At 40.4% G+C, this 14841-nt stretch overlaps 1 protein-coding gene across 5 annotated transcripts in view; it reads left to right on the top strand.

The window, feature by feature from the left end:
* Positions 1-14841, top strand: part of LOC122863594 (membrane-associated guanylate kinase, WW and PDZ domain-containing protein 3) — a 121542-nt gene that overhangs the window by 90970 nt on the left and 15731 nt on the right. For all 5 annotated transcript variants that reach the window (XM_044170210.1, XM_044170219.1, XM_044170238.1 and 2 more), the window contains exons 4-8: positions 3411-3617; positions 6873-7041; positions 9262-9341; positions 10106-10163; positions 11327-11433. In XM_044170210.1, the coding sequence (XP_044026145.1) occupies positions 3411-3617; positions 6873-7041; positions 9262-9341; positions 10106-10163; positions 11327-11433 (621 nt within the window). The remainder of the gene's footprint in view (positions 1-3410; positions 3618-6872; positions 7042-9261; positions 9342-10105; positions 10164-11326; positions 11434-14841) is intronic.

The raw sequence follows: 14841 nt of genomic DNA, 5'->3' as shown, positions 1-14841 counted from the left end.
CACACACAGGTACACACACATACTGTATGAGCACATAGAACAAATCCCGTCCCTCCTTGTGTCGGGGATAGATCATCTAGGAACTCGAAGATCGGGTTTCAAGAGCTGCCAAGTCTCCCTCGAGCTGTCCTTTATCTGTGAGCTGAAGCCAGGTGGGATTTACACGTTTTTATAGAAAGGTTGACCGTGGCCAGAGAAGGAGAAATGGAGAGCAAACTGAGGAAGCACATATAATAGAGAGAGAGAGAGAGAGAGAGAGAGACAGTTGACATAGAGGCGTGCTGAGCTCCTGAGCTCCCAACGGAAACCCCATTTGTAGTGGAAGCAGGACTGCCTTGGCTGCGTGCAGATGTGTGGATTAGCTTCTCAAAAGTTGGAAGGTTTCAGTATTCCTCAGAGAGAACTGAACAGTCCCCCCTCCTCTTCTTTTCCTCTAAAACCCAGTCAGCACAAGCACTGCATGGCTACTGTGGCAGAGTGTTGCTCTCTCAGCAGCACAGTGAACTTAAAGAGGAGCTGGAAGTAATCGGATTGAGGAATGGGATTTACTCCATTTAGTTGTGCTTGAAGTGCCTATTTTTTTCTTTAAAAATAGGAAAATAAACAAGGTCAGGTGTCCTCTTGTATAGGTCACATAGGTTGTATTACTTCTGTGAAGACCTCATGAATTACCTTCAGTTTCTAAGCGTACAGTAAGTGAGTTGTGCTCAAGGTACTGAGCTAATGGGATTCTTAGCTAATCATAATGGTCTCACTAATGGTCCCAAATGACTTGCCTGGATGCTCATTGTGTTAATGGTTTGCGTTAAGGGTTTTTCACTACCTACCTAGACAATATTTCATGGGAGTCGTTTAATGCATTGTACACATAATTTCAACTTAAACACCCTCTCCTCGACTATTTTATCAATCATCCTGCCATCCATGACCACCCCACCTCCTCTCAAGAAAAAGGCTCATCAGAGGTCAGGACACAACACACATGCATACTAGCCAGGGTAAGTTACTGTGGGTTGGTAGGGTACATGCTGGCTACTCCATGTTGGTCAGGAGGGTCCCAGGTTGCCTGCCAAGCAGACACATCAACCATCTGCGCCAGGCGCTGTGAGCGAGTCTTTCTGGGCTTTTGGTCCCTCCTCAGTCTCTGTGCCTCTGAGGTTCAGGTTGGGTCGCTCTCTGGGAGCAGAACAGAGCAGCCGGACAAGAACTGAATACTCCAGTGCAGTGAAGTGCAAGACTGGAGGGACAGCTGCCAGGAAAATGAAATTCTGCAGAGGGTTTTTTTCCTGACAAATGACATCTCTAATCTGCTACCAGGGATCGCAAAACTCTGCCAAATCGAGATCCACTTTATCTGTTGTTTTGGGATCCCCATTGTGATAATAAATCAGATTTTAACAAGGAAGGAAAACGGTCCTGGAGATGAAATTGGATGGGAATGGGAGTGCAGAATTCATGCATTAGTAGCAATGTGTGGGTGGTTGTGTGGCTCTGTGATTATGTAACTGTCTGTTCATGATCTTGGCAAGATGACAGTGTGCTCATGACCTTGCATAGCTTATGCATAGTGCCCTTGACAATAGGAGTCTTTTCATTACCGGTAGCTGATCCCACCACCATGAAATTGCTTGCATGCACTTTGAAAGAGGAGGCTCACTCTTCCTGGCTCATCAACCCTGTGACACGATGATCACAAGTAACGTCAGACAAACTCCCCTGCTCACCAGCTTATGAGGCTTCCCTCCATTTATAATGGCAAATGGTGCCACAAATCTTCATTGACACACTGCTTTCACACACCTCTATATCTGCGACACACATTTATCAGGGGCCAAGAGACATGTTGGTAAGTAATTAATCACAGAGGTAGCGTCTGGTTGATGAATGTCAGCGTGAGGCAGGGGACAGGCGGGGATTAGCCAGCAGACCCAATCTCTCTTTGCTATCGTTGTGCCACCCCTGTTAATGAAGCCATCTTTGACAAATGCAGATGAGTGTCGCTTAGTAAACACCTAGTCAAGTGACAAGGGGCAGGCTTTCATCCAGCCTCCTTCTCCTCCTCAACATTCCAGCTGCTTTGAGGAAGATGAGCATAGCTGCATTAACCCAGTTTGCTGTGTATTGTAGTTGACACGCCTGAGGAGATGAGGTCGCGCTCGAGATGGGCTCACTTATCAAAAAAGCTGTTGTGGTGTTACTGTATCGTGCTGTAAGACTGCTGGAACGACTGTGATGTGTTCCTCAGAGCCCTCTGTTCTTCCTGGCATGCACAACGTTGTCAGCTTCCCCTCTTTGTACCAAGCTATAAAAAGATGTGATGATAAATGCTGCTCTTACAGTACAGCATTTGTGATGTCTGCATGTTCACGCTTAAGTACATCAAAGGTTCATAATACGATGGTCCCATACGCAGCTGGGTCCAAATGAAAATAAGATCAAGTTTATGGAGGCTAATTAAATTGCTGAAAATCCCTATTTCCCAGCGGTATCTCTCCCTATTCTTTAATTAATCTAATTACAAATCATGATTTAGCTGAGCTCAATCTGATGATCGCTTATTGTAAGAACCCAGTAAATACTTGACCTTACAAATGGAATGCCAAAAAATTTATTTAATGTTATTGCGTAAACACATCCGACAGAGCAGCATTTAGCAAACAAATAATCATAATAAATGGTAGGGATATAAATTAGTATGCACATTATTTATAATCCTAATGGAGGTTGAATAATTACTTATTCAACGTCTAAATTGAGTTTCACATACTGCTCACCAGCCATACATAGATGGATCACCCCATGAGCTAAATGAGCAAATAATTTAACAAAGTTTTGCACTCTATCCTCTTTCTTTACTGAGCGCTGTTATCCCACTGAATATTTATAATCTGTAACACAAGGTTTTTCTTCATTAGGAAAAAAACCAAGCTGAGAGATAGATAATTGCTGTATTCAATGATCAGTGTAATTAGTTGCTGGCAAATTCCAAGTGAAGTGATTTTAATGTTACATGAGTCATGACAGCCCTGTGGTGCAGTTATCGAGGGAAAACAAAGCAGGGGGCTAAGAAATGTGAAAATCATGCAGAGGAAGCAGACCTCTGAAACTTGTAAATAGTCGACCATGAGTGCTGGTGTGTGACATTTAGAGATTTAATTTTTGATTTAAATCAGGTGAATTGGAGTGATGTTGGACATAGTGGATGATCTCTCTGACTGTGTCTCCTTCCCTCACATAGCAAACACACTTTGTGGCACACTACTTTTTTTTCTTTCGTGTTGGTCTGCACTCTAGCTTCCTTTTCTGTGGCTCCTTATCTGTTTGTGGTTGCATTATTTTATGAGTAAGTCTCTCTCATTCTCTCATTCTTCTCTTCCTGTCTCTGCTCCTCCCATCCTTTACTCTGTAAGGTAACTACTATGGGACCCCGAAGCCTCCGGCGGAGCCCAACCTGGTGCAGCCTGACCTGGTGGATCAGGTGCTGTTTGATGAAGACTACGGTGGCGAGGCCCCCAGGAAACGCACCACCTCAGTCAGCAAGATGGACAGGAAGGACAGCGCGGTCCCCGAGGAGGAAGATGATGATGAGAGGCCACCGCTGGTCAATGGATTGCCTGGTCAGTAAATGTCAAAGCACAGAAGGTCATGTTAAATAACAGAGGTTCTGCTATACTTTGTCCTTTGGTTGTGGAATTGTCACATTAGGTCAATGTCACTGTCTGCTTCTCTTGTAAGACATAAAGACTTTGGCTTGTTGCAGATTGTATATAGTTTGATGGGCCCAATGGGTGTTAGAGAACACTACAGTACCTTGCACATCTCAATCTGTCGCATAAAATGGCTTTAAAAGATTGTTTGACTACATCCTTCTGAGCAGACTGATCATCTTTCTTCTCTCGTCCCATCTGCTTCTCACTCATATGTCAGTCAAGATTGTAGTATTTTGCACACTCACATCAAATGGTGTTTACACCTTTTTTCCCCCTAATTAGGTGCCAGGTGAAGGAAATTTGTTACACAGGAAAATGTAACTACTGGTGCACACTCTTTAAAATGAGGTTTAATATACTTTTTTGTGTCTCAGAACTAACATGAGACTGAAATTATTTGACCTACAACAACTGTTGACCCAAATTACAAAGCATATTACTGTTTGTCCAGGTTTTTAAACATCTGTTTTTGAGATTTCACCACCACAATACAATGGAGGAGTGTAGAATTTTGTTTGTGGTGCTGTGCCATTAGTAGAGAGGATCTAAAATTTTGGACCGGATCTGAAACAAAACCATGAAAAACCTACCAGAAGCTGATAAATGAGTTTCCAAACAAAGGAACCCGAGGACATTCAGAACCAATGCCAAGGATAATTAAATCCAATACAAATGCAGTTGACCTAAACAGACCCAAATGTAGAGAGGACAATGACTCTGACTTTTTACTCATTTGTGCCATTTGGATATTGGATCCACTCATATTTTAGACATATTGATACAGAGACCTGCGGCAATAAAACGAGACCCTCTCTGACCCAAGTAGATTGAATGTAATTAGGAACCGGCCTGATTTGGGTCCCAGGTCAGGTCTTGGTCACTAGGAACCAAGTGGTCCCATAAATATGAAATGAAAAACTACAAAACTTCAACATCAACAGAAACAGTGCTCCCCTTATTCTGGATTAGAGCTGAAGCGATTGGTCGATAAGTCGATTGGCAGAAAAGCGGCAACCATTTTGATAATCAGTTCATCACTTTTCATTTTCATTTCAAGCAAAAACGCCAGTCATTTGAGGGTTCCAGCTTCTTAAATGTGATAATTTATTGCTTTTTCTCATCTTTTCTTGTCACTACATTATAGTGAACTCTAATAATGTCTATGGGGTTTGGACTGCTATTCAGACAAAATAAGTAAATGGCATCTTGGATTCTGGGAACTTGTAATGGACATTATTTTTTACTTTTTTATGATTGACTAAATGATTATTTGATTAATCAAGAAAATAATCAGCAAATTAGAAAACAATGAAAATCATTGTTAGTTGCAGCTCTCTGTGGATAATCCACAGACCTCATTATCAACAGTTATATCTCAAAACCAGAGCAAACTATACCAAAAATACCTGCACGCCTAAATACCACAAAAGTGAGACAATATGTTTTTGGGTGATTTGTGTGAATAAACTCTTTTAATACTGATCTGCTACTAAGCTGCATTTAGTGACTAAACATGGCTGACATGCTGTCTCCAAAGTGACAGTATTAACTTATTCAAATGTTCTGGCTACACTGTTAATAAATATTCCACTGGCAATGCCGTTACTGTTACTTTCTAATACACTGTACCACAGGTCACCTTGAGAAAGTCTCATCCAGAGAGCAGGACACAGTGTATGTGATCCATCAAGACAACTCCTCGGCTCTCTAAGGAACAAATCTGTCCTTAATGCCCACAAGGAGAACAGTCCTACAATAGAAATAGGTTACATACTGTGCACCATACCTGGGTTTTTATAGTAAGAGAATTGGGGTTAACATTGAGGCAAGTCAAAGCTGAAAATGTTTTTGTTTTTTTTTACAGAATGAAACATTGTTTTGACAGTCACGGCTCAAACACTGCTTGCTCAGCTGTACAAAGGATTCACAGAAATCCAAAGTCTGTTTACCCAACCGCTCTGTCATATTAAAATCAAACACAAAATGATGCCCAGACATCCAGGAGTTCTTTTTATGGAAAGAAACCAGTCACAAATGACTGCTCTGCTACAGCCCACAGCTGTGGCAGAGGAGTCTCAGTCCAGCCATAGATGGGCAGAGTTATGGTCGAATGAAAAAAGAGGTTAATGGAAAATGTGAGCTCTAAGTCTCTGAACTCTTGACTGCAGCTTACCCCCATCTTTGCTCAGACTGTCCCCCCACACACACACACACACACACACCCTGCAGTCCCTCTATAACCTATCTGACTCGTATCGTCGAGTGGGCCCTCACCCTGCTGTGAACCTGATGACCTCAGCTCTCCTTCAGGCTCTGCCCTCAGGCTGGTGTTTACATGGCTAGAGCACATACAATATCTTAAAACACATGTGCATCTCTGTATGTTTATGCCTTTAAAAATGAAACACAAGTGTGTGTTTTTGATCAGAGCAGCAAAAGAAGAAAGCGTTTTAGATGCTGCAAATAACTAACATGTTGATGCTGCTGAGGGGCCTCTGTGGTTGGATTTTTAGCAATTATGTATTGAATCTAAAATGAAGGTGGAATGATCTTTAGGAAATACATCCCCCAGAAATGCTTTTTTGTGGTGTGCGTAACATCTTTTGGCATCATTCTCTGTTGTGAGGAGGTTAGCTCCACATAAAAAGAAAGGGATGAAAAGCATTCATGTTTCATCCCTTTATAACCATCTTCTGAGGGAAGGCATGAAGTGCTAAGTGAATTAGGATGGTCTTTGTTGTATGTTTCATGTTCATTGTAGAGCAGTTTCTCATTAAAGGGAGTGTCTACAAATGCAATAGAATATATGTGAAGAGCAACAATAACGTATTATCATATAGAAACCACCTTGGAGCTCAGATGGCCCTTTCTAATGTGAACACCTGCCGCTATCATTGCAACCCACAGGGAATGTACATATACACATAGGCATAAGCATTAACACTGTGTGCACGTGCAAATGCAAAACAGCCATTTGGCGAACACACACAGTCACATGCAAATCCTACGAGTGACATCGGCTCACCCTCCACTCCCCTACAGCAGGCAGGAAAACAGGAGGGCAGAGGTGTTCCTACAGGCTAACCTTCTCTGTCTGCTCTGTCTTCTCCCTGTTTTCCTTTAATGTTTTAATGTGTCCTTCCACTCTCTCTCTCTCTCCAGAGCACAAAGAGGGGGTAGACTGGAGGAAAGCGGTGCCCAGCTACACCCAGTCCAGCAGCACCATGGACTTCCGCACATGGAGCTCTCTTCCTCGCGATGACAGCCTGGAGCCGCTGCCCCTTAACTGGGAGATGGCTTACACTGAGACCGGCATGGTTTACTTCATAGAGTAAGTGAAATACACAACTCACGGATCATGTGACCATTTAGTCCTGAAACAATTAGTGAGCAGACTAATTGATAAGCATTAACTGAAATTCATCATTATGTTTAGTAAGCAACTCATTCATTTTAAGGGATTTCTCAAATAAAAATGCACACATTTGTAGGTTCCATCCTTTTCCAATATGAGGATTTACAGCTTTTCTGTATCTTATATTATTATAAACTGAGTGCATTTTTGGGTTCAAAACAAGCAATTGGAAGAGGACACATTTGGACTCTGGGAACTTGGGCATTTGTACTCATTCTGACATTTTAGAGACTAAACAATTAATCAAAACAGTATATTCATTGATAATGAAAATAATCATTACTTTCCGCATTGTATACATTTGCATTCTAGTGGATCAGAATTTGTAAAACACATTTAGTTCTCACATGCTATCGTTCCCAAAATGTCAGACAGTATTCTGTTATTTAGCCAACCCTCATATAATAGAATAGAAACACCTGTCAGTATAATGCAATACAATTCAGCAGCAGCACAAACAGCAGCTTTCAAAATGATCATGAAGTTGAATCTCTAAAACAGTTTCAACTAAAACTGAACATTATAATCTTCATGAAAGTAAGATTTATTGTAGGACTGTTGTATTAGTTTACATAGAAACTAAAACTGATGCAGTCTGAGTGTAAAGTATAAGTCAGGCAATATTGTATTATTATTATTTTCTTATTGCGAACAAATGCCATTAAAAAACCTCAACAATGAATTGATTCTACTAACAAGAACTGCCTGTGTGGCCAAAGCCTGGAAGCCTGTTGCCAGAAACTATTAAAAACAATGAGCTACAAGGTTGAAAGGTTCCTTCATCGCCATGAACATGTCAGTTCTGGCCAGCTGCCATAAATACATGTGTATTAATCTGTAGCTGAAAATAGTCCCCAACAAATGCAAATTACTCCTGTTTGAGTAAAGCTGTTTTAGGAGTTAGCCTTTTCTTATATAAATTAAATTATATTTTTGTTAGCTGTTGTTAAAGATTCAGATTCAAAGATTCAAAATATAGATTAACAGAAGCCGTAACAGTAAAATGAGGCTACAGGTAAATATGATATTAGCTTGATCAGGTGAAGTACAGTCTGTATGATGGATGATGCCGGTTGAAATTTAGGGCAACTGACGACTTGAGTGTTGTTACTTGTTGTTAATTATGTCATCTTACAACTACAGAGGGGTATGTTGCAAGATGTGATGTTAAAAATGAAAGTGTTGTTTGTATATCTGTATGTTATACAGCAAATGTATTAAACTGCTATCTTCTTTATGCATAATGAAACACAGATAAATGTTTCAGTTCAGTAAGTATCTAATCAGCCCAACAGTAGGGTTAGGTTTGATCCAGGGTGTATGATGATGTAGTGATCTACAAGTCACATTATTTCTCATCACTAAATGATTAAAAAAAAATAGCAGCTCAATGACAACATGTTCAAATACAAGGGAAAGAGAGTGAATTGGACAAAATATACACATACTGATCCTTCCATGATAAACAAACTTAACTGGCAAGAGTTCAGATGATTCTAGGCCCTACACTTATTGCGTAAATAAAGCTCAGAGCTTAAGGAAGGTATAAATACTCGATATGATTTATTTCCAGTGACTCCCACAGTTGTTTCAATCGTTTTCTTTACCTAACAGAGACATGTTAAGCTACTTCACTAAACCAATCAATATTTTGATTTTAGAACAGTCGAGTCTTTCTCTCAGAGGCCTGTATGTGTATAGGTGTACATTATGCACGTGTGTGTGTGCGTGCATGCCTGTGTGTTTTATTCATATTTGGCTCTAAGCCACTTGTCTCTGAAGATATCAGAAGACCATTGTGATTTTCCTCCTGATTACACACCCCAGTTGTTTAACACATTTGAGGATAAACAAGTTTGTTGTGTTTCACATTCAAAGGGTTTTTTTCTCCCCTCTGAAAAGGCCACCTAACCATGAACACGGTAATGTGACAGCTGAATGTAAACCAATGGATCAGATGTTTGTTGATGAATCCAGTAACCCTTGTGCACGAGAGCATAATACACAGGAGAATAAGGTTGTCGTTTTTCTGTCGTGACACATCCTTTTGTTGGCTACTTTTGCCTCAGAAGCGGTTTCTCTGATGGCACAGGTCTTTATTGTTGATTTTTACTGGCTGCTGTTTGTGCTCCACAGTCACAATACCAAGACGACCACGTGGTTGGACCCCCGCTTGGCAAAGAAGGCGAAGCCCCCTGAGAAGTGTGAGGATGGAGGTATGTAGACTGCACTACTCAGCTGGTCTACTCAAGCATTCAGTCATTCCATTAACTACTGCACATGTATTTACATAAGGGCATACCTCTATTGTATATGCCCCACATTACATGATCCATCACTTCACACGTTTTTGCACAATTATTCAAATAACCAACCGGGGTAAAATATGACTCTGTATCTTATCTTTGAAATGACATGTCACCTAAGACTAACCCTAAGCATGACAGTCACATGACCTAATTTTCTGGAAATCTAGAGTTGGGGTCTACTAAGAAATTCCAAACAAGCCTTGGTATCCCCAGGATGCTAATGTGGGCTTAAGTGCAGGCAGAGAGTGGCCATGGCTGAAAGAGTCGGACCCTTCCAGCTGGGTTTTAATGGATTTTTATAGGCGGACAGAACGCTAGTTGGTGTGTTGCTTCTGAAAAGCAACTCCAAAGCTCTCTCTTGCGTGAAGAGCTCTTTTCTCTCTCTCTTTTTTCTCTCCCTCTGCCTGATATGTTCATCAGGGCATGACATACATCAGCCATTCCAGCTGGCCTGCTTGTTGAAACCACAGAAATGTTCACTAAATTATTGTAGGCTATTTTCATGGCTACTTTCTTATGCTAATCATCCCAGTCAAGGGGAAAAAATACACTGGTAACTACTGCTGTACCTCACGACCATGTTGAATGGGTTACAACTCCCAAATACTAAATATTGTGCCTGCTTTTCCTCTGTTCTCACAACACAATGGCACACTATTTTCTTTTTGCAGAGTTACCTTACGGCTGGGAGGAAATTGACGATCCACAGTACGGCACATACTATGTTGAGTAAGTTCTATTGATTTATTGTTACATGTAATTTCGAAGCACTCCGACTGCCATCATCACAAACAGTGCATATTGTTTTTATCACACTTCATCCTCATAGATGCACACACCAATGCATTTCACCAGAGGGATCAGAGCACAAGTGCATATTATACTGCTTAGTGTACATTAGCAGTGGACCGGTATAAATCAATACTGTCTAAAAATAAACAAATGGATCTAGCGTACGGCTCATTTTGTTCATCTCAGTTGAAGAGAACAGTTTAAGATTCTGATCAGGATTTTCCCATTGTTTATCAGTGGGTGGCAAAATGAAACTCTGCGGGTAACATTGCAGTGACCTGTATGTGAACACAATGCTGATTGTGCTCTTGCTGTGTTCTGCCAGTGTTTGTGTAAGAAGCATGCTTGTTGAATGTGAGTCTGTGTATATGTCTCTGCATATTGTTTGTATAGTTGTCTGTCTCAAAATGTGTTTTTGTGCTCACCACCCCAGCAGGAAATCTGTGGAACACAGCCATTGTAACAGCAGTAGAGAGAAGTGGGGAGATTTTCAACTAGAATGCATGGAGGGAGGAGAATGGGGGGCTGGAAGGAGAGGTAGCAATCTGTTGTGATGAAAAGAAAATGGGAACGTTGTTTTATTGCTCAGGCTGCAAAAGGACCCCTCCTAGGTAGAAGTGGCATGAGAGAGAAACTTGCAGTGTTTGGACAAGGCAAGTCAGTGGCACATAGATGGAGCTTGTAGCTGCCAGTGTTTTAGCTTGAAATGAGCTCACTATGAAACAATGGCTGTACTTCTTATGCCAGGGGGACAACAGGCTGTTTACCTTGTTTTAGAGGAACAGGATGTTGCTGGCAGTCGGGGGGTTCATTTCCTACAATATTAAATTGCTAAAAGCCATAGTTGTTTCCCCACATAAAGAGGAGCCAAGCCAGCCTTTACTGTATGAGTGCTGTGTTTAGGAATGTATTTATAATGGCGCCACTATAGCATCCCCCTATTAGAAAATCATGGTTGCTTTATAGGGAAGGTGCATACATAATTAATTGCAGAAAAATGGTGCAGTGAGCTCAATAAGTCAGAGGTGTGTGTGTGTGTGTGTGTGTTTGTGTGTGTGTTTGGAAGTCTCTTTTCTTAAATCTGAGCCTGTCTGTTGCAGCCACATCAACCAGAAAACCCAGTTTGAGAACCCAGTCCTGGAGGCAAAAAAGAAGCTGAGCCAGGAGACGGCTTCGATCCAACAAGCTGCAGCAGCACCTTCCCAAGGTAACAACAGCACTGCAGGACTCTTCAACTTCCTCTCGATTTGGATTGTTTGGAGAAAAAAATGCGTGTCATAACTGCAGAGGAGTTGAGTAAAGGACGCACAGAATTAGATTTTGCACACATGGAAACCTGCAACTGCCACATTGCTGCTCTAACACATGGGACAGTGACCTTTGAAAACATCATGAGATACTGCACCCTATCTTGTGGGTTTTAATGTCTCCCTCCGGTTTAGATATATATATAAGATATACATGCAAATACATATATAACTATAATTACTTCCACCAGCTTTCTGACTATGACACCGTCATTGTCAGTCTGGTTAAAAGCAATACCACAAGAAATTGCAGTAAGACTGAAGTCATCTAAAATGAAAAATTATCTTATTAATTGACCTAGTACTTCTATTACTTTACTATTATGTATAATATTCAAGAACAACAGGAGTAGTTTTGGCTTTATTGGAGTTGTGTAACATTTTCACTGAGCTTAATCTATTTCTCTACTCATTGTAAATCACTCTGGACATGAGGATGAGCTAATTGTCTAAAATATAATTGTAGTTTAATTAGTTTGGCTTATGCTCTGTACAGAGGCCAACCCTTTCACCTCAGTCAGTGTGATGTGATAAATATGTTTTCTGAGAATCGAAAACAGTGGGAACGTCATCATTTCATGCAAGGTCAGCTGAACGTGTCAACCTTCAAGTAGCCTAAAACAATAATAGATTATCAAAATGAGCCTTTTCTTCCCTGGTTTTTGTTTTGGTCAGCGCTGCAGTAAGTTCTTTAGGTTGACAAGCAATTTTTTATCCTGCAATAAACATTATAAATTAAGTATGTTTTCATTACAATGGATGTATAAGAGATTACAGTGCTGCAGCAGTGGAGATAGACAGGCTCTCAGCGCTGGCAGGGTTTCAGGGAGTGAGAGAGGGAATGCAGGGGAGGAGGCCAGCTTTTAGTGGTGCATGTGGCAACAGCTGGTGGAACAGCACATCAGAGAGGCCAAGCATAATCAGACATTTCTCTGCTCAGGTGTGTGGGGACTGAGGAAACCGCCATCTCGCTCCTGATTACAGACACAACCTAGTGAGCTGTCAGATGGTTGTTATGATGAAACCAAAGCGTCATCAGTCGACAGTTGCGCCTCAGGCTAGAATTCATATTTTTACAGTTTTTACAATATATGACACCCATATAAATGAACTAATATGTTGTGAAAAAATTCAATAAATGATTAAATCTCAACAAATTTTTATTAAAAGTTATTTCATCATTCTTATTTTCACAACAAGTTTACTTGAAATAACTCCATTCCATTATAGTATTTTTATTCCAAAATGCCCTTTTTCAACACTTTTCATAGTGTCATTTTATTTTATGGAATATTATTTATTGAATATTGGCAGTTTTGAGGTCCATGAGGTGTTGCAGCAGCTAAACCTGCAAATGAGACTCTACTGTTTTTTTGTTAGCTAGCCAACATACCAGGCTTTGTGTCCTTATATCGTCAATATCTGCTTTGCTCTGATAGGTTGTCTACATTGTATACATGGTACTTTCCCTGTTAGTCAGCTCTTGGCCTTGCAACGACAGTTGTTTTTAAATTCTGCTGTTCAAGGTGCATTCTTGGAAAAAGCAACTGCTGTTGCTTCATTGATGTAGTAAGAAAGATGTCTTCCCAATTATGCTGAATAATGTCACTGGAGATTTACAACGCAATTGAGTCACACATGAGAAATCAAAAACCATGGCTGTTTGATGCGGTGGATCTGATGGTTTTGTCTGTCTGTGGCTTTCAAAGTCTGCCCACAAACATTGGCACAGAGATCTTTCTTGGACTCTCCCACACAAGTACAGGCTCGCACACACTGCATTCATTTCCTCCCTCTGTTTCATTCTCCCTCCATTACCTCTGTCTGTTTTTTTACACACAAATGTGCAGTCAAATAGTTATTTCAGCACTCAGTGGGGGGAAGAAGAAAAAAATATTCCACGTTGAGTTTATCAAGCAATATGAATGTGATTATGTAAATGAGCTTTGCTTGATCCATGCAACAGTGTGGACATCAAGAGTCCACACTGACTGTGATATGTTACAGCCGTTCATGTCTGCAGTGGATGTTTATGACTGCTAAACCAATTAATAGAATGAGAGTGCCCGCATTTAAATTCATCACACATGCCTGCGAAAGTTATAGAGTGTTTTTAAAACTGAAGGAAATGAGAGGGGAAATGTGCAGTTGTTACTTTCTAGCCAAACTCGGAAGCTGCTGTTGTGATCTTGAGAACTAGATACACAAAGTCAAAGTCACTGTCCAATCACCATGTGCAACAGAAAGAGATAAAGAGGTAGAATGCAGCTTTAGATTTACATACACAGAGCAGCTGTTTTCAGGTGAGGCATACACATACATTGATGCAATCTTCTAAAATCCAATTTAGCTGCAGATCTCAAAAGTCACATAAAAGTGGCAAGTGTAAATTTAGCCAAAGGGAACCTTTTCAAGTATGATTCATAACCTTTGACACGTGTTACATGCTTTCAGCCTTTCACTCTATGTTGAACCACTTGCCTTAAAGGATAAGGCTAAACCAAAAGGATAAAGGATTTGGCTAACCAAAACCAACAATGAATTGAGCCTACTAACAAGTATTGTCTGTGTAGCCAACACCTAATATCACTTATTCCTCTGGCATAGAGCTCCAATGTCCAAAAACTACATATCATAAGAGTTTATTTTGAGTCAATCCCACATACCCTGTCCTGGTGGCATAAATACTCACTAGTTCAACATTTGTGGCTAAAAATAGTCCCCAACAAATGCACTTTGCGTTTACTCCTGTTTGAGCAAAAAACTACAGTGCCCAGCTGATTTATGATTGTGTTTTTTAGCCACTTTTCAGATGTACATTTTCAGTAGGAATTTATGGGATTGAGAAGAAAGACTAAAGCTTTGTTGTTGTTTTGGGATTTGTTGACAATAAGAAAAACATAGAACAACTCCAGCTTTATCCTTTAACTATTGCTGGTGAATATTTTCACAAACTCTAATTGAGAGAGTATTCTAACCACATCTTTAGCTAGCATGGTGGCAATGAAATTCTGTTTTGTGTAATTGTTTCTTTGGAGGAGAAGTCAACTGCTAGTTATTTTTTACCAGAATGTTTCATATTGCTTTAAAAACAAGGAACATTTGAACTTGGGCATTTTTATAAATAAAGACATTTATTGTTGTTGTTGACACACAGATATGATAAGTAATACTTAAAGAAAATTAAGTAAGTTTGTTTACTGTGTATGATGGACCATTTCTAAATGCATAATGATATTTCTGGCATCCCAGAGACAGCCAGCCACATCACCTTCTCTCAATATACAGCACAGTCGCTAGAATGTGCA

Source organism: Siniperca chuatsi, linkage group LG2 (genome assembly GCF_020085105.1).
Source record: "Siniperca chuatsi isolate FFG_IHB_CAS linkage group LG2, ASM2008510v1, whole genome shotgun sequence".
NCBI lineage: Eukaryota > Metazoa > Chordata > Actinopteri > Centrarchiformes > Sinipercidae > Siniperca > Siniperca chuatsi.
Note: the sequence above shows the minus strand (reverse complement) of the source record. Positions and strands in the feature narration are given on the sequence as shown.